The sequence below is a fragment of the Augochlora pura genome, chromosome 5 (assembly GCF_028453695.1).
Source record: "Augochlora pura isolate Apur16 chromosome 5, APUR_v2.2.1, whole genome shotgun sequence".
NCBI lineage: Eukaryota > Metazoa > Arthropoda > Insecta > Hymenoptera > Halictidae > Augochlora > Augochlora pura.
In genome coordinates this window covers 17498784-17522102 of record NC_135776.1, presented here as the reverse complement: position 1 = coordinate 17522102, position 23319 = coordinate 17498784, and the positions used below count along the sequence as shown (strand labels likewise).

Below are 23319 nucleotides of genomic sequence, written 5' to 3'. Positions count from 1 at the left end.
GTGGCCCGTCCGTTCTATAGCCGGTGCGGCGCCCGCGTTCGTCTGCCGGGGCCGCTTTCATCCACTCTCGCTCTTTCACCCTTTTTACCCTTTTTTTTCTTTTTTTTTATTCTTTGACGTAAGCCTTTTGTCCACCCTCCCCCCCCCTCGGGATATTTGCGGAGCTTTGTTTCGTCGACTGGCTGCGTACCGGGCTTAAACATACGTTGCTAATGGCGCGGCGCAGGAGGTACAAAGGGCAGCCTGCGATGCCGACGAATGTTTATTTATAATTTGACCATCGGCTCGGGGAAAACAACCGATGGAGCGTCTCCGCCCGTGTCCGAGGAACGGAGCGGCGCGCGTCCGCCCCTTTTCGTGCAACCATCGGAAAACGCGAGCGGCGCCTGATCGAAATCAACCGATAGACCACCACCCCTGCGCGCGAAAGGGGGTGGCGGCGAGACCGCGAAGTGGAAGAGAGAGAGAGAGAGAGAGAGAATCATTTCTTCCCTTTGGAATCTGCGTATTCGACCGGGCTATACGTTGCGGGTCACTGCAATGCGGCTGACGGTGGCAGTTGGTCAATAGGCATCCGGCCAATCTCGATCGAATCCAAATAAGCCGTTGTGCCATTTTGCACGGTTACCTCCGCATCTGTTGTTTCCGAACCGTTCACCGGTGCATTACCACGCGACCGACCACGATCGAGTTACCCAGCATCTATTAAACAGCGCCGCTGAAGTTCCAGAATCGGTATCGGACGCTCGTCGCGGATCCACGACGTGTTTCTACGCTGCGTCTCTCTACCATTCTCCGTGTTACTTGCTTCTCCGATTTCGTATCGAGCGCATTCGCGCTCGGAATTTCGAATTCGCATGCGACCCGCGCGAAGTCGTTGCCTACCGATACATGTACCAGTTTCTTCGCGGAACGACCCAGAGGTGGCAGCATACATCTTTACTGGCCGGTGAATCGCGCATCGCGTCGTCGCGACGCTGAATCGCGCTCGAACTCTGTCGGTATACGAACGATTCGTTTACTCGCGCATCGCTGTGTCTCGGCGACGCGGATGCGAATTACAACGTTCGCGAAGAAAATAACGCGAAAATGTTACTTTGAAAGATAAATCGGTCGCTGTAGATGTTTTCTGGTGGAACTTTATGATGGAACTTTACCTAACCAACTGGATATTCTTGTTCGTCAACCCCTTGTCGTACTTTAATGAGTCGCGCTCGTGGCGGAGATTGTTAATAATAAATTATTAGGTATAAATATTATTCCGTTCCTGTTGGATTTAAGTTCTGTTCTCTCGTTACAAATATTTAAACATTCAGGTAGATATAAATACAGGATAAATATAGTTCGATAATTTCTGAGAAATTATTGCGAGGGGAAAGGTCCTGTATCATTTTAATTATTCTTATTCTTATTATTACTATATTGCAATAATAAATTACAATAATATATAGTGTATATATATACATATATATATAATTTATTATTGTGATTATAATGAAAATAGTGCATTAAGAGGTCAATCATTCTATTTGTACAATTTTGAGATCCACACGTGTGTACAATCGTCACCAGAATAAAATGGAGGATTGTCTTCTAGATAATTGTGATAGATGCATTGTGTGAATATATTATTTTCTAATATAAAATATGTTACTTCATGTTTTACACTAATTTTTAAGCTATAAGGTATATGTCCCACCACGCAAATTATTAAAATTATAAATTCTTTTAAGTAAATTATAAATTCTTTTAGATCATTTTGAACTTATTGAAACGTTACTATTTTTTTCTCTTATTCCGAGTTTTATATTAAATAATCGAAATAAATGTTCCCTTCTATTTCAGTAAAACAATTGCTAAGCTTTTAATTAGCTTTAAAACCATGCACCCCAAACTGGTTAAGTCAGAATCAAATTCTTCCCTTTCGTCATCAATATTTAAACATTCGAATGAATCTAAATTACTGCGATCAAATAGTTCCGATTATTGCAGTGACAACACAAAAATGGGTAAAAACGAAATCAGTCGATCGAAATTAAACGATCGATTCTCGATCGCGATCTCGGCGCTCGATTCGATTCGTCGACAACGTTACACCGTGCGCGTTTCAAATTCTATACTTGGTCTAATCGCGCATTATCGCGCGCCGCAGCGTTTAATGTTTGCCCGGCGACACGTTATCGGGCGTTACCTTTATTTTTCGAAACGTTATCTACGATTCACGATCGCCGTGTCGTTTCCTCGCGTAATATCTGGTTACGTAGCAGACCCGAGCGCGCGTTCTCTCGAACGAGAACGGCCGAGCGCTGCGGTACCGCTTGAAAAAGAAAAAAAAGAAGGAAGGAAACAGCATCCCTCCGAGAGCGTATCTCGCGCCATCATCGTAACGTCCGCGTATTCGCGCGGCCGTCCGCTGCTCTCTTTATCCATTCAGCTTTCCAATTACACGTCCTATCGGCGCGCAGACATCCGTGTAACGCGTACGCGCGCGCTCGGTCGCAGGAGTGCGGATCGGAGGCGACGGGAACGTAACGAGAGGCGAGGGGGAGGGCGAGAAAGTACGATCCAATGAAACCCTAGATGGGCTCGAGTGCGACGTTGAAACCACCCTCCGCGAATCCCGCGTCGGCGTTACCAACCGATTACATGACACACGGTTCTCAGCGCGATATAGGTCGGAGAATGCGATCGCGATGGCTGCGCCGTTCAAGGACAAATAATTGGCCGGTGCTCAGCCTTTTTCTGCGCCCCCCCCCCCCCCGTCTTATTCGCCCTTTCTGCGACCACGACTCGCGCACCACGGTTCCACGCCGCCGAGACTTCCGAAAACAGGGGGAGGAGGATCTCTCGATTGGGGGGGAGGCTTGCTCCTGAGAGGAGGCCGGGTTCTCCTCGGACTATCGCGGGTTCGTGTCGCCGCACTCGAATTTGACAAGAACTCGACCTACTAGTGCGGCCTTAAAGTGCCACGCCGACACTTCCGAAGATGGCGCAGCGGCGGCGTTGCACGCCCACTCCTCTCTCTCTCCCGGCACCTTACAATGCCTCGAGAGTAGTTTTTGTTCTCGAATAAAGGCTCGTTCCCTTGTACAATGTGCCATTTCTATATCGCGTGTCCTCGACCCTACTATTTGCCGCCCCCGCGGCCTCCCAGTTTTATTCTCGGATCTTCGGCGTTAGACACTCGATCCGCGGGAACAGCTACGCGCGGGTCGGGCGACGCTACCGCGCTCCCTGCGAAAACGCGACGAAATCGAATACGATTTGTCCGAGCGGCGACGATGTTTCGCGAACGAGCGGACTTTAACCCTTTGTTTTGTACGGTTCTATCGGTTAGTATTTTTCTTTATCTGTGATAACTTCCTGCGACACTGTTTCTATTTCTTTTATGTCTCCATTTAATTTCGTTTGTAGACTTTGACAGAAAAAAAAAAACTTAAATTTTATTTCAATGTCGAGGAAATAAATATCATCCATGTTTAACCGTTTGCGGACGAAAGGCGACTCTTGGTAGCCATGGTGTTTCGCGTGGCAGCACGAGTGTTTATGTTAAGATAATTTTAATATAAATTATAGATTGCATATAAATCATATTTGTATTATACACAAATGAAAATTATTGTATGTGAATTATATAATTGAATATAAATTATATAAATTATATAAATTATATTTGTATTATATAATTGTATACAGATTATATAATTGTATGTATATTATATAATGCTACATAAATTATATAAATTATATTTGTATTATATAACTGCATGTATATTATATAATGCTACATAAATTATATAAATTATATTTGTATTACACAAAGTAAAATAATTCGTGTACAAGACACTCGAACTATCTGCGAAAACCGTCGTATCCTGCCACCTCACCGAAAAGTCGTCGTTCGCAAAGGATAATGTATGAAATCTCCGTGGCGAGTCTGAGTCGTTAGTATATCGCAAGGGGTTAATTGCAAGGACGGGGCTCTGCGAAAGGAAAAGTCGAACGGGTCGGACGCAATAGACTATTCGCGACGTACGGTGGTCGATAATCATTAACAGTGACCATACCAGCTGCTAAAAGTGACTCGTTCGTATTGCCGTGTAGTAATTACAACAATGAATTTGTTTGATATTTGCCAACTTTTATGTTTGTATCTGTTGGAGCGAATAATTGAATGGTTTTAGTGAGAGTGTTTTTATAGTTTCAATAATTGAAGAATAATGGATCGCTCATTTGATCTGAAACTTTTATGATACAAAACGACACGATATTTGCTGAAATATTGTGTTACATATACGATCTTGCCTTGATCTTATTTAATTTAGAATTTTTAGAGGGAATTCACTGTATTGCCTATTTCAAGAAATAAATATCTAATTTAGAACTTTTAGAGGGAATTCACTGTATTGCCCAGTTCAAGAAATAAATATATCGAATAAAACTGCTCGCAAGTTATCGAGCACACCATCTTGTATCGTTCATATTCTTTTCAACTATCAGCGCGCTCCGAACGCTTCATGTATCACTTGTTCGTACTCGTATATGGGTCTGTTATATGGGTTCCATATCATAAACAACACCTTGCAGTGCTCGAGGGCGTTCAGCACTGAGATTCGCGCCTCGCTTTACTGACACACCCAGTCATTTCTTTGCCACGACTATAAACACACTGCATCTACCTCGATTGATAAACCCTCGAACAACAGCGCCGCATTGCTGCCGACTTATTATTTATTCATAGAACTGTCAATAGTCGTGTCAACTGTCCCGATATGTTAGAACAATTATATTTGTTTGCATCCTTAACGATGGGGGTATTTGTTTTTTTAACTTTTTGCCAATTAATGTAAATTACTACGGACATTTTCGTAATTATTCCCACGACAGATAGTCGTTTACCAGGCACGCAACTATTATTACATTGTTAATTAATTACTCACAATTATTTTTCTTTGTATCCATCTTGTATGTATTCTTTTTCTTTCACAATTATTTCTCTCTTACTTTATTTTATTATATTTATATATCATTTTTCTTTTTGAATTGTTTCTCTCTTACTTTATTTTATTATATTTATATATTCTTTTCCTTTTACAATTATTTCTCTCTTACTTTATTTTATATTCTTTTTCATTTTATTATATCTATACATTGTACATACTTTCTTTTATTATATCTGATCAAATCTGCTACCTATTGTATTTACTATATACCTATTATCCTCGCCCCATTTCTTCGTAATCTTCTACTTACTTTATACTATAGTATGTGTACGCGTACTCTGATATACGTGTGCTTATATGCGTGCATTTGGGAGCATGTAACCTATTTCGATATTTTTTTTATCTTTTCTTCCTTTTCTCTGTTCTTACTAAAATCTCTCTCTATTCGTTGTTAATTCTTTCGTAACAAATGGTTAAAGAATCGCGATCTCGCATTAAAAAAATGTTCTATTTCTTTGTCTTTATATTACCTTGGTAACTCGGGACAAGATAATACAACAACGCTATTATTCCCGACCCTCGTGAAAGCCCTAATTCGACCGGCGACAATAGGGGACGAAATTGAAAAGAAGATAACTTCGTAAATCGCAAATAGTTGTATAACTTTAGTCATCGCTGTCTAATAAATGTAACCGATCCTTCTATTTGTTCCAATTACGAACAATGGGCACGGTCAGATATTATTTAGAAAATATATTTCCCTTTCAACTCGAACGACGAAATTATCTCCGATAAATGCCGTTAGACTTAAAACCGATGTCAAACCCATTGTTTCGTGTATCAGAGATCACGGTGAAGTCTTCCGATCTTATCTTTCCCACCGATAACACCGAACGCGTCGCCAAGGTTTCCGAGACTCTCGGTTTCGTTATCGGAGCATCGAAATTCTCGAGAAATATTAATATTCTGAGACTGATGTATCGTTTTCTGATGACACTGTATCTTGGAGACTTTTCAGTACTCGCCGCGCCGTTAGTATCAAATTATCAACATTGAACGCGTGATCGTTAAAATGTCTTTTCGTTGAATATATTTTAACGATCATGCTACCTCCATGATCAGGATCACATTTTTTACGTCTTTCGAGCAAAGATTGCAACTCAACTCGATGTTTAACTATAGAATATTGAACTATAGAATAGTTTAACTACAGAAAAAAAAAAAGTTCAAGTATAGAATATAGATGATGCGAGCAGTTCTGAAATCTGCGCTCATTCTCGAGAACTCGCGTTCGGTTAATAGAAGAAAATCTATTATTGTGCAAGGATTGCATCGAACGCTACACCGTCTACGCAATTACATAAACTATTTCGGTGCCTTGAACTTCTCCCGACGGAATATAGTGTGCGAGATGTAATATGTATATTCTTTACTCATTTTCCTTAACCCCTTGCACTATAATAACGAGTTAGACTCGTGACGAACATTTCGTACATAATTCAACCCTTTGCGGCCGTGGTGAGTTTCTAGGTAGGTGTCATGCTGGTCGTTATTAATTTTCTTCGAACGAACGGCGATACATTATAATATATGTTTATAATAATGTTATTATATTACGTTAATATGGGGAAATATTATATTATGGATTATATTATAATAACATATATTAATTCTATGCAAAAATAGAGAGAAATGAATGAATAACTTTGGTAGCTGAGGGTAGAAATACAACCGTAAAGGGTTAACAAGACCGCCAATTATTTCTCTTTAAATCAAAACAAAATTTTCTGTCATATCGAAATCTGGGAATGAAAATATATATAAATAATGAGGAAATGAAAGTCCCCTCGTTTCATAAAGGAAATTATTAATAACGTGAAAGTGCTAATCAACTTCCGAAATAAATGGTAATGCAAAGGGTTAACATTATTCTCTTAATAAAAGCCTATTAATAAATCAAATCAAATTCGCTTAAATCAAATTACTCGACGACACTAATACATACATCTATTGATTAAGTGGACTATTAAATTATATCATTGAAGACATAGCCGATAGTTGTCCTACTTTTTAGAAAAATTGACCACCGTACGACATCCCCCGGCTCGGACCGTGACGCACCGGAGGGAAGTGATAATTACGCGACACAAAGGAGCCCGCCGGTAATCGTTCGCCGTTACGCGTTCGCAAGCGACAAAAGTTTCTTCGTTGGAGCGACGGTGCAACGGTGCAGCCGGCGCGACCGTTCGCGCGACGGCACCAACAAATTCGAGCGCAGGCGGCAGCGCGCGTCCTTGCAACCTGCTCGTGGTTGCTTTCTTCCCACCCCTGTTCCGGGGCCCCGCACGCAGCTTCGACGGGGACAAGAGCACCAGAAAGAAGAGGCCTCCACACGCCGCAACCACCCTTGCCCTTGACGGCGAGCGCGAGAACGCACGTCTGAGAGTCCCGAGGCTCGTAGACAGCGCGGTGAGTGGACGCGGGGAAAGAAACCGAGGGGGAATCCGAGGAAGAGAGCGAGCGGCGAACAACGCGAGCTGCGAGATCCTAACCTGCCCGCGCGCGTCTCGAATACGAGGCTGCGTTTCCGTCTTTATCGAGCCCGCGCAGTCGCGAGGAATTTGCAACTAGACTGCCATAGAACGAACGACAAAGTCGCGTCGAGTGGACCAGACTGGCTGGAGGGAGAACCGAGCAGACTCGAGGGATCGAAGTTGTTCTTCTTCCGGTTTCGATGTACAGGCCGACACAAAATGTGCAGCAACACGGAAATGGAAGGTACCCGAGGTCGTTCGAAGTAACTTTTTCCTTTGCGAAAATGCAACACTCGGCTTTGTTTACGAGTCATCAATGAAAAACGCTGACCAATGAGAGGCGAGCTCGGCTATAGCGTGGCGATCGAGTCGATCGCCGGAACTGGGCTTCGTTCTCCCCTTAATTCGGCCAGCTGAGCTCGCGTCTCATTGGTCAGCGGTTTTCATTGATAATTCGTTAACGAAACCGAGGAGAATATTTTTCTAAAGTTGCTTGAAATGACGTCAAGTATTCCTCAATTATTATACTTGGTGAAAATTCTGTCTGGGAGATCTTTTTCGAGTCGCCCTCTAGAACTATGTTTTTAGATGAAAAAATAATCCGTGCAAAAGATGAAATTGATGGGACAGCAGAATTTTATCATTTTTGTAATTTATTTTCCGCTGTTGTAATCTATCGCCTTTAAATTCTTCTTTTCACGCTCTATAAGAACATGGAAAACAACACCTATGGTCTATTAAGAGAATGGAAATTGTCTTGGAAAATGCCTGCACTTTGTCGTACGATTTCCATTCTTTTATTAGATCATATATTTGAAGAAGCTTTCATTTAGTTTTATTTTCTTTCAAAGCTTTCATCTAGTTATATTTATTTCCAAGGATTTTCAAGGCGGAATTATACGCGCAGCACTATAAACATCAAGTTTTTATTTTAGAAGTCCACCTCCCCGTGTTCTGGGCTGTTATTTCTAGCAGATGCCGAGGGTTGGAAATGCCTGCATTGCAAATATAATTGCATTTTCAACGCCGACTTCCAAGACCGTTCACAGATAATATTCCACGTGAATCAGTACAAAGTGCAACGGCATATAAATGTCACAATTAAAATATATTTAAATATCTTCGTTACTTGTGAGCATACGACAAAATTTCTTAAATAAAAATTGTATCGCTTTATGAAACACAAGTAACGGCAAAATAGAAAACAATTTTTTCTCAAAATCAATTATTGACATTTCAGAATCCTAAGTTCTTTTTTACGATCTTTTAACAATTATATATCTATTTTTCTATATTCTTATAGAGCGTGAAAAGATGAATTTAAAGAGTTAGCAGAAACGTATCGGAGCGATAGATTATAATGGCTAAACTTTTGTTGTCCGATCAATCTCAGCTTTAGCAATGAATATTTTTTTAACCCGTGACATGCACCCCTAAAAGGGGGTGTCCCGAAAATAATTCGACAGTCTAAAAACAAGGTCCACCCCAAGCTATATAAACGTCACGTTGCTTTCTATATCCGAGTCGCGATCACCGAAACACGGTCCCGTACCTCCCGCGAAATGTCATTGAGAGCGTCGCCAGACACCTACCTTTCACGTGTTCAGGGGTGTCTCCGCTCCTCATAATGTCGCTCAGGTAATGCTCCAGCGTCCTCATGCTATCCAGCGGAGAGTTTCCATTCGCCGTCATGCGATCCTGTAACAACATCGTAGACACGCTCGTGAGAATCTCCGAAAATACATAATATGTACACCGGTGGGATGCGGGAAGAAATTTGCCACGTCGGTGGTGGCATCTTTCGAGGGAGACGTTTCGACGAATCGCAGATCGCGGCGAAGGCTGAACCACCGTTTGATATATTTAACTTTGACATTGTGTAAGCCGATTCAAAAGTAATTGAGGACACGCACACTTGCAAGGATTGCCGCCGTGCGCGGGAACGAGAGAGGAAAGCGGACATAGGAGAGAAACAGAGACCGAGAGAGAGAGAGAGAGAGAGAGAGAGAGAAGGGGGACAGAGCAGAGAATAGGTGGTATTCATCGATCGGACGAGTTCCGAGCGTTTGCAGGAAGGCGAACGCCTGTCTCGTGGTTTCGCTCGAATTTGTTAACACTTTACCGACCGGTCATTCAGCCGTAAACATTTCACCGGCACCGGCTCTGTTTCGACTTAGACTTCCGCGCACGAATACTTCTATGCTATCCATCTTTTGCTTGTAGAAATGTTACATCAAACTTTCTGCTTCCTACATTGTTTGCTTGTTATTACGAATAAATTAAATCTATTAATATTTTTGTATTGAACAATATTAATGTTATCTACGTGATTCATTATATTTTATTTATTTTATTCAGCGCGAATGGTACGTAATAGCTAAAGAATTATGTAAAGATATGAGAGTTTGCAGTAGTATAATCTAGTAAGAGTATTAGCTCAATACATTGGTCGCTGTGACAATTAATTCATAGGCCTGCGGTCGGAGTAAAAAAGCCGATTTATGGGTATTACGTTTTTATAATGAATATTGTAACTACATAATACATATCTTAATAGGCATATTATAATTGCATAATACAGAAATTAATAGATATATTATAACTGCATAATACATACATTAATACATATATTATAATTGCATAACCTGACATAAATTAATGCATACATTATGACTATATATAATATACGGATAATATACAATAACACATACTATAATTTACCTATGCCGTTCTACTCATATTCGACTTTAAAAATTTTCCCAATAAAACCAGACAATTTTTGCTTCTTGCATCGTCTTCACCTTCGTTTCTACACTTCCATACCACAAAAAATTAAACCTTATTTCAATTCAGAAGAAATTAATAATATTCCTATTCAATAAATCTAGCATGAAATCTTTCCCGCAAGTCCGACTCATTATAACAGCGCAAGGGGTTAAGAGTAGGATCGACGAACGAGATGCGACAACGGCACGTTCGCGAGAAGACAGCATGTCCGAAACAGCGCACCGCCTTTCGCGCGAAATTAACATAACCGTAGTCAAGTTTCCGCTGCACGAGCGCGGACGATCGTTTCACCTTCTTACGTTACGCTCCTCCCCTACCACGGCTCGCATATCATGCTGGACCGACCTTTCGTCGTCCTCGACTACTCGGTCGCGATTCTATCCTTGTCGGCGATCCCAACGGATCGATCGGTGCTGGACGAGGAAGCGGAGACGAATCTATCGATTGATAGATTCTTGTATGATTGATGGGAAGATGGAACGTTGGTTGGGTACAGAAGTGAAGGAAACTCGTCCATGCCGTCTAAGTGAGGGCTTCACGTGTCGACCTCTCCCCTGACCCCCCCCCCCCCCCCGCAAATCCTGAGAGCAGTTTTACACGGTTTTAGGGGACGCACGGGCCCTCGAAGCCCCTTCTCGAGTTTTCGGACTGGCCAAGGAGAGAGCAGAGGGGATAGGGCGAAGGCGAAGGCGAAGGCGAAGGCGAAGGCGAAGGCGAAGGCGAAGGCGAGGGCGAAGGCGAAATAATAGCAAATTAAGAAGCGAAACCAAAACAAAAGATAAGGTTGAAGACGGAACCAAAGCGGAGGTAAAAGGCAGAAGCGCAGGCAGAGCCGTAGAGAAGGAGGTTAAAGGCGAAGACGACGGAGTAGGTGCAAGGCAAAGGCGCAAGTCGGCGAACGCAAGGCGCAAGGCGCATCGGTTGCACGGGGCAGTCGGCGCTCGTGGGTTTCTTGGCGCAAGCGTGACACGACTGCGAGTACTTGGCCGGAGGATATCCGTGTAGGCATGCGCATCCATGTGCGAGCGCAACCACGGGACAACGATTTCCCTCCCTCTCGTTGCGCCGCTTCGTTTCCGTCTAGCTGGAGGCACGCTAGAAAATCAATATAGGGAAACCAGGAAGCAGCGCCAGGGCGTCGACAGCTAAACTGCAAGCTCTACACCGTGCAAGCTCTACCGTGTGCGCTCTAGCCGGTTTCGCCGGTATTCGTCAGGTTTCGGCGAACCCCCGACCTTTCGCAATCCCACCTTTTCGGTAGCTGACGGTTCGACGGAGCTGCTCCAACCATACCCGCGCGTTCGCCGCGGGCGCCGTTCTGCGGCGAAAACACGGTGCCCGATCCTCGATATCGATCCTCGGCGACGCCGCCGAAAATGCGGTGCGGCCAACGAAAGACGAGGATCGCCGGAGGATCGGTCGCCCAGAGGAGGGGGGAGGGGAGGGGGGGGACAGTCGGTGGGGTAGAGCGACGGCGGTGACCCGGGATTCTGCGCTATACGGGTTTGCAAAGCATGTGGCCGCGCGGGGATTGGCCCAGTTCCAAAGTTTGCAGCTCGTAAAAAACAGTGGCATCTTTCGAGCGCGTCGAATCCCCCGACTACGGGGTATCCGATGCCGATGTGCACGCGGTATTGCGGGACCCCCGGCCCGGTCGACGCGCGGAACGTTCTCGTCGATACACGGAACACCGTGCGCGACCGGTAACACGTCGCGCGGAGAAACTGCCGAGAAGGAGAGACGGTCGTCGAAAAAAGGGGTACCGTCGAGCGCGTCTTCGCAGGTACAATTCCGCGACGCACTCGAGCGTGCTTCCACGTATTCTCTAGCTTCCGCGTTTGAACTCGCCTCGCGACGCATTCTCCGCGCGTTTTTTTTCTAAAGCCGGCTCGCAACCCTTTGACGTTCGCTTTCTCCCTTTCGGGTGTTCCGCGCGGCGCGATTCAGTTCCTCGAGGGGTGTCCGTCCGTTGGCTGTCCCGAGAGGAGCGTCGCTGCCCGTCGACGTTCCACCGGCGTTGCGGAAGCGTGGTAGGAAAAAAAAATTCGCTGTCGGCTGGAACGAGCGCGCGGCGTGCCGCTGCTGCTGCTGCTGACGCGGCGCAAAAATCGCGTCGGTCGATCGTGGAATCGAAAGTCGAGGGATGACAAGGTAGCGGGGCCGGTGGTGGAGGTGGGAGGCCGGAGGTGGAGGCGTGTAGGCGGTGGCGGAGGAGGCGGAGGCACGGTCGGATCGAAACGGACGTGGACGGTTCGGTTCCGTTGGCGAGGCAACGCGTGTGGCGTTGCATGGCGATGCGTGGCTAGGCGAGGCGAGGCGAGCCGAGGCAAGGCGAGCCAAGCCGAGGCCGGGGGAGTGGAAATCGAGCGTAGAGACCGGGACGACGGCGCGGCGTAACCTGAATCTCGAGGCAAGTGCGGAAGAAACGATTCCAGCCAGCTACCGCGAACTAGGTCACCGTTGGTGCAAGCGAGACCTCGCCGGGAAACAGAGCAAAGGGAGAGAGGGAGGGGGAGAGAGTGAGAGAGAGAGAGAGAAAGAGGCCGGCAAGCAGAAGACAAGGAGAGAGCGAGGTAGCGAGGAGGACTGAAGTAGCAGCGAAACAGGCACCGGAACATGGCCAGTCGCTGCCTCAACCCTTCAACGCTGTGGCAGTGCACCGCGATCCAAACTATTCGGGAACTACAATAATACCCCACCATAGTACCCGTAGTAATAAAACCTCACCCCATCCGAAAACACGAAGTTAAGGGTAGATGCAGAAAGCTCCTCGGACAGGTCTTCTCCGATTATCTGACGATTCATTGCTGAGCTAGGATCCACGATGGATCGAATGCGCATTAAAATGGTGGGGATAAAAATGCATTACGACAAGGCAGACCGGCAGGCTACTATGACGAGGCACTACCGTACCGCGAGAGAGTATTGCCGCGCTCCCTTCGATCCGCAGCCCGGCTTACGCGCAAACGTGCCAGCTCGTTAGTGTACATACCGGGTTACGGTATCGAAGGGATCGATGATGGCCGATGCCGCCAACGCTATCGACGGTATCGCCGGCTTTGCCAAACGACGGTATGCAGCAACGACGAGCCCGCGGATCGCTCGCTAGCTCGCCTTCTCCCCGAAACAGGGGAGGCTCGGAAACTGGGCCACGAGCGCTGCGGCGAGAGACACGACCAGAAAGAGTAAAGATTGACTCGGAGAAGGAAAGAATGGGTGTGCGAGGGAGCACCGCGTTCGATAGGGCCCGGGATGAGAGTCACGGACGTAGGCGGCCTGGTTACCGTAGCTTCATCGGTTACCATAGAATCCCGTGATTCGGGAGGATCGTGGAACGTCTTCCGATTTCAAGATCGTAGAACGATATAATTAGCCCGGGCGATGGGGGGGAGATGGACGGAAGAGGATAGGATAGAATCGATCTGGAACGGTGGCAAAGGGAACGGTTTCGAGAATGTTGCGCAGCGCGCGCGAGACGGCGAGCCCTGGACGAAAAATCTATATCGCGGGAAACCGGACTGACCTATAAACCTCGTGCCGGGTCACTCTGCACCGGCGCAGTTTCCAATTCGAACAGGAGGGATATCCCCGAATTGGGTTAACATCCAGATATTCCGCGTTCCCCGTGTCTCGAATTAGTCGGGGAAGCAGAAGTTTGATCGAAACGCGTCTTGCACCGTTTCCGCCGCGTCGGAACCGTGCGCCGATGTTCGACCGTGACGCGGAGACGGGACACGCGACGCACATGTTTTTTTTTCACACCGAGCCTATCCCAAGGACGAACTTACGCCACGCCACCGGACCGCGATCGCAATTATCGCTTCTGGCCGGCGTAACACGGCCAGACCCGGCCGCGAGGCGCGTGGCGCGACGCGTTCGACGATCGCGGACATCGCCAACCGATCCTAGATAGAACCGATTATCGCCTCTGTATTAATAACGCCCACCCTTCGGGACGTATCTGGCGCGCACGACCGTTGCCCGACCGACCGACTAATCGTCTTTTATCAATGTCCTCGCATGCTTTCCCCGTGCCCGGGCGTATCGGTCCGCTTTCAAATACCAGATGCCACTTCGCCGCCGCCTACATTTCCGACTGTTCGACGCGTGGCAGGCCGTGCCGCCTTGTGTCGTGCCGTGCCTTACGATATCGAGCGCGGTTGCGTCGCGTTTACTCCCGAAATACAACGTGTTTGTAACAGCGCGGAGACCGGAGATAACGGATCTAGGTTAGAATCTCGCGCGCCGTCCCGAGGTTTCGGCGGTCCGCGGAGAGAGAGAGAGAGAGAGGGAGAGGCCAGCGGGGGTCGAGAAGCCGAGCACGGGAACGAAATCGAACGATCGGGCCGCGAAATAGAATATACAATGGGCATGTTCTGGCCTGGCGTAGGCACGGGTGGTCGCGTCTACCGACTCTAGCCAGAGCCGCGCGCTCGGCTCGGCTCGACTCGATTCGCACGTGTCCCGATTCGCTTCCAAGGTGAGCGACGAGCGACCGAGTTATCGGACACGGAGGTTTGAGCACGTATGCGCTCGGTTCAGTAGGTTTTTACCGACGAGGATAAACGGGTATCGGTAACACGAGTTCACTCGGTTTCGACCCGCGGATACGCGTCGCCCGCGACTCGAGGTCGCGCGACGCGAGCGGCGTCCACGTTCGCACATTCGTCGCCGGACGTCCGCGCGCGCGCGTGCCGGTTCGTAAACGTTGCAACTTTTATAGAATCCATGACACGACTTTGAAATTTCGCCGAAAGACGCGCGATCGATCCGACGCAGTAATTTCGTGCAGGCCCGCGGGTCCCCGAGCGAGGCGGCGCGACACGATACAGGCAACGTTGCGCGTCGAGCGTTGCGATATATGCAAAATAGGTGACACGCGGTCAGCCTTGCGCGCGTGCCAGTCAAAGAACGTGTTATCGAGCATCTCCGGCCGCGTTTCGAACACGACTCGAATCCGTCGCCGAATCCCTGCGCCGACGACGTCCTGGGACCCCGACGACCCTCGACGATGGGATACATCGTCGGCGACGAGGGCAGAGGGTTCGCGAAGGGCGCGAGCTCGCGCGCCCGAGACTCCGCCATTTCTCTAGGACAGCATGCAGGTCTATATTTGACAGGCGGCTAAAATAGCTGAGCTTAAACTTCTGCTCTACGCTGTTCGGGCTCTGCCGCGCACCGTACGGAACTGGGTCAGGCATCGGCGACGAAATAAGTATCGGAAAAGCTTCTTTTACTCCCGCCGCCGAATGCGAACGAGTTCTAGAATCTCGAAGGTACATTCGCGTCGTACCAAAGGCTTCCGCGGTTCTACGACGTGTCGTCCCTCCGTTCGCGATTCAGCGCGCGAAGCTTTCGTCGCGGTTCGCGGTTCGCGTTTCGGAAAACGTGAAAACGTGATCGCGCGGAACGATCGCCGCGAGCGCGACGACGCTCGGTATGGTGTACCGTGCAGCGTGTCCGCCGGTTCACGGTGTACGACGTAGGACGCGCGACCGTCGAAACAGCCGTTGTACGTTCTAAATTTAAATTCGAGACTCAAAGCGGTTGCATAACCTGGCATCGAGAGTAGGTACGTGCACGAACGAAACTGCGGAAGTCCGAGCCGGCGGTAGTATACTTTTTCGACGGGTTGGTACGATTACCGAAGGTACCCTGTCGCGCGCGCGGTCGATGCTCAACGATCGATAACGGAATGTCGGATTAAAAGTCGACGGAAGAAACACCCACGCTGCCGCGTGCTCGCGAGAAGGGTGCGAAGAGAGAAAGAGAAAGAGGAAGAGAGATGGATAGATAGATATAGAGAGAGAGAGGGAGAGGTGGGAGTAGGAGGGAGAGAGAGAGAGAGACACGGTTTCTTTCGTCGACACGCGCGTCGAGATTGAACGGAGGCCGACTTACTTGCTGAAACGGCGGCAACTGCAGCAAATCCCTGTCCTCGGCTGCGGTGACCTCGAAGGTGGGCGCGGGTTGCGGCGGGTACATGTTGCCTTTGCCGGGATACGAGGTGCTCCTTCGAAACTTCACCGGACTGATGCAAGACGGATGGGCAGCCGGGCCCGGATGACCCGGGAACGTGGGGCTCGGTTTCCTCCCTTGCAGTCCCGCGGCGGCGGCCACCGCTGCAGCCGCGTGCAACGACGAGTGCAAAGGAGGTAGATTCGGCACCGATCGGCCGCGACTCCACGGCGAGAGTCCTGGATTCGCGACCGCAGCCGCGGCCGCGGCCGCCTGCGGTCCCGCGCCCCATTGTTGAGGCGCTTGCGGGCCGCCGGACCAGGCCGCGTAACCCTTCCCGGGAAGGTAAACACCGGGATGCGAGGTGGCCTGTGGCGGTTGTTGCTGTTGATGCTGCGGCTGCTGCTGCTGCTGTTGTTGTTGTTGCTGCTGCTGCTGCTGTTGCTGTTGTTGTTGCTGCTGCTGCTGTTGCTGCTGCTGTTGTTGTTGCTGCTGCTGCTGTTGCTGAGCTTGCTGCTGATGCTGGGCAGACGACACCTGGAGGCCGTGTCGGTTGCCCGGCGCCCCGGCGTTCCCGTGTTGTTGAGGAAAATTATGACTGGCCGTGATGGCGCGACGAGCCCCCGTCGATACGGCCGGCCCGGTGCTCGCGAACAGTCCGGTCGGTCCGCTGCTCGGAAAATTCTGAAACGCGCCGATGGACCCGTTGACCGGTAACGAGTGCAGACCGGCATCGTCCGGGGCGGACCAGAGACTCGGCACCCTGCCAGGATCGGAAAACCCCTGGAGCGTCGATCCGGTGTTGCACGTAATGTCCTTTTCGGTGGAGGAGGGCGTCGTCGACGTTATCGCGATACTCTCGACCTCGACCGCGACCGCGTCTTTCGCCTTCTCCTGTCCGGCCACGGTGTCCAAGCCGCTGCTCGGCGATAACGGCGCGGTCTTCCCGATACCTTGTTTCTCTATCAGGAGATCGTCCTGCATCGTCGAGGTCGTCACGGTTACCGCGTTATTGCCGCCGCTACCACTGCTACCGATCGACGATTTCGTCGGGGCTGACAAGGAGCTCGAGAACAGGCTTGTCGCGCTAAAGTCCCCCATAAATCGTTCACCGTTCCTTTCCTTTCCTTTCCCTCTTCCTTCCTCTCCGCTCGTTTCCTTTCCCTTCCTCTCCTTCCTCCTTCGTTCCTTCCTGGTGTCTTCTCTGCTCGCTCGCTCGCTCGCTCCCAGTTCCCAGGCGGCCGCGACGGTGCACCGTTTTCTAGTCGCGACGACGAGCTCGTCCTTGCCGGCACGAACGACGTTCGACCAGCTCGACCGAAGAGCTCGCGAGACACCTATCGATCCACGCCGTACGCGTAAAAACACCAGCGAATATACCGGAAGCTGTGCAGGCCACACCGGCCTACTTCGATCCTCCTTCTTCTTTTCGCTGCCGCTGTTACTACTATCCTTCGATTTTCCTCCTCCTCCTCCTCCTCCTCCTCCTCCACCTCCGCCTCCTCCTCCACCGCCTCCTCCACCACTTCCTCCTCCACCCTCCTGCTTCTTCTTCTTCTGCCTCTTCTTCTTCTTCTTCGTCTACTTTCTCGTCTTCTTTCGATACTTTTCGATCGCGCGCCACTCGTTTTAATCCGACCACGATTCCTCCTCTTCTATTCCACTTTATCGTCCTGACGGTTCGTCAACCTTCGCCCGATTGATCGAGTAAACGCTAACGACGCCGGGAAAGTTGCTTTCCAATAATTCGACGACGACTTTGCATTCTCTCGTCGCTATCGAGCAGTCGATCGCTCGACCCCTTTCATCCTCCGACTCCGTTAACACGGGTGAAACATGGACGAACCACCACGTCGATTGCTCGATTGCACGATTGCACGACGATAGCTCGATTGCACGATCGCGGGTGGCGGTTTCTCTTCGGTGGCGATAATCCCCTTCTATTCCTCACCGCCGTCCCCCAGACATGCTTTTCTCCACGTCCGAAAATTGTCGCCGCGTTCCCCCGCCGCACAATTCTTTCTCTCCTCGCGGACACAATTTACTACTACTAACTATTGCTGCCGCTACTACTACTATTACTACTACCTACTACTACTCGCACATCACACTCTCTCGCACAGGCTTCCGACGAAAGCAACGCACGATCCGCTCGCGATCCGCTTGCGACCCACTCGCGAGACCCACTCGCGACCCTTTTGCGGAATTGACGGCGATCGTTGGTCGTTTGGTCGCTGCTGGCCGCTCGTCGCTCTATCGTGGGGAAACCAAACTGACGCGGCCGGAGACGCGATGGGATGCGCGCACACGACACGATACGACACGACACGAACCACTCTGTTACGCGCACTGTTATGCGCGAGGATCACGCAAATATCGCTCTGCTACCGCCGCGATCCCGTAGCAGCTCGCCGTTCACGTTCGCGTACGTACTCGCGAACGCGAAACCACGATGCGAACCCTTTCCTCGAACGAATACCACTGACTCCGTCGCTCGGCGATCGATTTCCCGTGCACCGCGAAACCTTGGGACCTTTTTGGTAAACTCGCGACCTCGTCGACACGACTCGGACTCGGCTCGGCTCCCGACTGCAACCTCGCTCGTTCCGCGTTTAAGTCTTATCGATAACTAGCATATTTTACGCACTAGTTACGTGGACGATGTTACACCGGTTGTCGCACACGGCACAGCTCGGTTTCGTTCGCGTGATCTGCGCCAAGTTCCCCGTCGTGTTGGCGCGAGCAGCAGCAGCAGATTCGGATCGTCGGTCGTCGTTGACGGATCGCTGGCGCTGCGCTTGACGGGTTGCGCTCGACGGCGCGGTCAACGGTGCGGTCGACGATGCACTCGACGGGGCTCTCGGTCGGAGGCCAGAAGAGCCCGATACGACGACGCGGCTTCGTGGCTTTGCGCCGTACGTAATGCGATTCGTGCGTCGTGCCGACTTTTGGAACACTGTGGCCGTGCCGCGGCCCACACCATACCAGTTGTAGCGCTCCGCGTACCCGTGAGCTCGGCGATCTTCGGCCCGCCGCTTCGTCCTCGTCCTCGTCCTCGTCCTCGTCGACGTCGTCGCCGTTGCTGCGTCGCGCGCCGACGTACCTCACGCACGCGCATTTCTTCCCGTGACGCCGCCGCCGCCACCGCCGCCTTCGTCGTCGCTACCGCCGTCGTTCCCGTTCTCGTTTCCGATAACTAGCCGAAACCACTATCGCCGATGATCCAACGTTTATCTATCTCCCTCTCGCTCGATCCCCTCGCAACCCCTTTCCTAACCCTTACTCGGTGCACTGCGACGCGCTTCGCAGGCTATCGATTCGCGGCATTACTTGTGTCGCTAAGATTTTCCGTTTCACTGATCGAGACTACGACGCACGGGGAAACGATCGCATTCTTTTCGTTCTCTGTTTTTCTTTGGAAACGCGAGCGATCGTTGCAAAATGTCGTCTTGCTTTTCGAGCTCACGTAGTTGTCCGAGAAACTATGCAACAGTATTATTGGCCTATCGATCCCGCGAATCGAAAATCGATCCATTTGGACCACAAATCACTAAACCTCGGTCATCTGTCGGTGATATCCGTAAACTAACTGAGCGGCCTCTGTCGATGCACGATACTAAATACGAACGGATAAGGAAGACGTATTACAGTCTCCTTTAAATAATTTTATCTTTAAATCTTTCGTGGTATTGTTTGTAGAGGTTGTCGGATTATTGAGAATGAAGAATTAAACGAATTGTGGTTGTAAGGTTAGCGGGAAAGGGGGCGTAATAGGGTAGAAGTAAAATAGGTGTAGTGAAGAATAGGTTAGGATAGACTGAGCCAAATTTGTAAGAAGTTGTAGTCCTGAGGGGTCTGTAAATATATACTATATGTATGCTTTGTCTTCGAGTCTGTAAACACAGTCGAATTTTTTCTGTGCTATAAGAGTGTAATAACATCGATCGGTACTTGTTTTGATTACCGTACGGTGTCCGAATCTGAAATATCGACCTTACTAACAAATCAAAATCTTTTTTTTATAAACGCCAAAAACTATTTGAAGAAATTATGCGATAGTAGAAGGTCTAGCAGAGCACAGCAAATACGCAGACTTTATCTAAGCGGAAAAACTACGCATATCTACTCCTTCTCTTCGTGAACGCATTTTAATTGCTCCAATGATTGGTCGTTGTCGTATATATGCTACATATATGCAAACATATATACATACTAAGTTGTCAGGAACAGATGTCGCTCCGATCGGTTGGTTAACGCTTACACTAGGACTCGGAATGAACTGCACATGACAGAGACAGAGCATTTTCGGTGACTACTCTGAAATGTGCTGCAGAATGACATCATCCAATCCCATTTGAGAAATCTCTCTTGCGGCACATTTCAGTGCATTCTCCGAAAATGCTCTGTCTCTGTCATTTGCACTTAATTCCAAGCCCCGCCGTAGACCGTATACTACTAGACACGGCATGTGTATAGTACGTGGTCACTTTACAAAGATGAGAGTTCATTTTACAAAGGTAGATCACAAAAGATAGTTTACTAAGACGTAATAAGACGATTACTCAAAATGGCTGACATAGCATCAGGCTCCAAATTTAAACCTGAGATGCTGTTCGATTCCTTTACTCGCTATCATTTATCTTATTGTGGAAACTTTGAATATTTTTTATAAGAATGACGCGTGTATATTCCTTTAAAGGGCGTAAGGTGGTGGTTACTTTCCACCAATAAGTATTTCAGTAATTTGGGTATTAGCTAAATATAATAGCGAATAACCTATAATTGGCGAAATGAAAATGTAACATTTCTCGATTTTGTTCGTAGTGGTTCTAGATCGAAAAGAAATTGTAGGTTTTCTAAAGATTCAGAGACATTTAATGATGCTACATCAAATATTGTTATAGCAGTGTGCATCTAGCATCTAGCAGCAAGCTGCCTGACACCTTGTTTTAAGGATCCAATTAATAAACGATCGATGTGTTTATTGTCTTTCTCACTTCTGGTGGCCACGCGGGGCGTGGTCTATGGGTCAAAAACTTTGATGAAAACGACGTTGACCAATAGCAGGGTGAATATCGAGGCCGCTGCTCCTCAGACTTGGTTACAGCGAGTTCTTTCCGGGGCGCGCTGTCTCTGGTACTTACATCTAGCTGGGTTTTACTTCGTCGAAGTTGAGGGGATCAATTCTGTCAAATCCACTTATTCCACCCCCTCGCTTCAGTGTTGATATTCTCTAGGTCTTGTTTCAGGTACTGTTGTGTCCAGTGTATTTGCAAAAGCTGTTCAATGTAGTTTGAGATTAATATATTCTATTCTGGAAATGTTTTAACAAATTCACAGAATCTGAACAAGGTTTTCATTGTATTGGCGTGAAGTTGATGTTTTAAATTCTAACTAACTTGAATCGAACATGTTCCATGCGATTACGTCACCCAACGTAGATCTGTATGGAACAGACTGTTTTCGATTTCCAATCAGTTGTAGATCGGAGGAAGCTTCGACCGTTCTACAACAAACTCAAAATCGATAATTACATGGAGCTATTGGCTGTGACGTAGTGTTGCTGTACAATGAAGTTTTTAAATAGTAAATAAACGCAAAAGTAGACTGCGAAAATACTTTATCGAGAATCCTATTAGGTAACAGATTTTATTATCTGAAGCTTCTTTGAAAATCGAATTTGCGCCGCGTAGCTCTGATGACGCGCCAATCGAACAGATGCAAGCACGATAGGCAGATGGCAGCATTGCTTACCAGTAGATTCCCAACCAATCAGAACAAAGAAAATTTGTGCAGAAGTAGGACCCATCTCTGTCTCTCTCGAATTTCTAGTGAGCTGGTGACTTTGGTGAATCAGTTGATTCGTCATTTTGACAGTGTACAATTGAAAGACAGTAATAGAAACACGAAAACGAAATTAAAATTGTTCAGCTTCTCGTTATCGTCTAGGATTCGACAAAATGAACAGACTATTTGGACGCCCAAAGCCTAAAGAAGCACCTCCGAGTTTGACGGATTGTATCGCCGGGGTAAATATACCGTAAAGGTTATACTACGATTTTTCCAACTTGCAATCCACTTGATAACAATGTCTTCTGAAGGTTGACAGCAGAGCGGATTCAGCAGAGAAAAAGATAGCGAAATTAGATGCGGAACTAAAGAAATACAAAGATCAATTGATCTCGATGAGAGAAGGTCCCGCGAAGAACGCAGTCAAGGCTAAAGCGATGCGTATTCTGAAGCAGCGGAAAATGTACGAAGCACAAGTTGACAATTTACGTCAACAGGCGTTTAATATGGAACAAGCCAACTATGCGACTCAAACCTTAAAAGACACGCAAGCTACCGTAGTGGCTATGAAAGATGGTGTCAAACAAATGCAGAAGGAATTCAAAAACATTAATATAGATCACATTGAGGTACGTACCATAGCCTTGGTAGGTTCCACGTTGTCTTTTCTCGTTCATCCACTACATATCCGGATATTCGTCCGGAAACGGTGCAGGACATGCAAGATGACCTGGCCGACATGCTGGAACAAGCGGATGAGGTACAGGAGGCGATGGGTCGCAGTTACGGAATGCCTGACATAGACGAGGACGAGCTCACCGCGGAACTCGAAGCTCTTGGGGATGATTTAGCTATAGATCAAGACACCAGTTACTTGGACGACGCTATAAAGGCGCCTACCGCCCCTGATAAAGAACCTGGTGCCAGTTCGATTAGAAACAAGGTTCATACTCGTTTCAAGAAACATTCGCGATTATATCGATCGAAATCGATACTATTTTTTTTTTACAGGACGGTGTATTGGTCGACGAATTTGGTTTACCACAGATACCTGCCACTTGAATCGCCACAATGAACAATACAACGTAAAGTTACGACTGTTGTTACGTTTCGGCAAGATTTGGGAAGCTTTTCAACATATTCGCGTATGTAAAACGATATGTGCAAACGTAACGTTTCAAAGTTACCGGTTCGAAATTCTGTGAGCTATTATTTTAAGGATTAATATAATTTTGTTATTGTCGATAGACAATTTATTATTTTTATTAAAACATTCTTGCGTTGCATTACGGGATTACAATTTATAT

General features: G+C 48.1%; 2 protein-coding genes across 2 annotated transcripts in view; one reads left to right on the top strand and one right to left on the bottom strand.

Moving 5' to 3' along the window:
• Nucleotides 1–17686, bottom strand: part of Orb2 (cytoplasmic polyadenylation element-binding protein orb2) — an 84934-nt gene extending 67248 nt beyond the window's left edge. The window contains exons 1-2 of the mRNA XM_078181795.1: nt 16166–17686; nt 9070–9175 (exon numbers count right to left, since the gene is read on the bottom strand). Coding sequence (XP_078037921.1) covers nt 9070–9175; nt 16166–17323 — 1264 coding nt within the window. The 5' untranslated portion in view covers nt 17324–17686. The remainder of the gene's footprint in view (nt 1–9069; nt 9176–16165) is intronic.
• A 4359-nt stretch (nt 17687–22045) lies between these two features.
• Vps60 (vacuolar protein sorting 60) lies at nt 22046–23255 on the top strand. The gene is made up of 4 exons (XM_078180683.1): nt 22046–22251; nt 22324–22641; nt 22728–22955; nt 23024–23255. The coding sequence occupies exons 1-4, from the start codon at nt 22183–22185 to the stop codon at nt 23072–23074; spliced, it is 666 nt and encodes a 221-aa protein (XP_078036809.1). The 5' UTR covers nt 22046–22182; the 3' UTR covers nt 23075–23255.
• The last annotated feature ends 64 nt before the right edge of the window (nt 23256–23319 follow it).

Bases quoted from the DNA above. Each gene is read 5' to 3' on its own strand.
- Vps60 (XM_078180683.1), top strand. From the start codon at position 22,183: ATGAACAGACTATTTGGACGCCCAAAGCCTAAAGAAGCACCTCCGAGT. The intron at 22,252-22,323 runs GTAAATATACCG...TGTCTTCTGAAG, and splicing joins TGACGGATTGTATCGCCGGG to GTTGACAGCAGAGCGGATTC. The intron at 22,642-22,727 runs GTACGTACCATA...GAAACGGTGCAG, and splicing joins TTAATATAGATCACATTGAG to GACATGCAAGATGACCTGGC.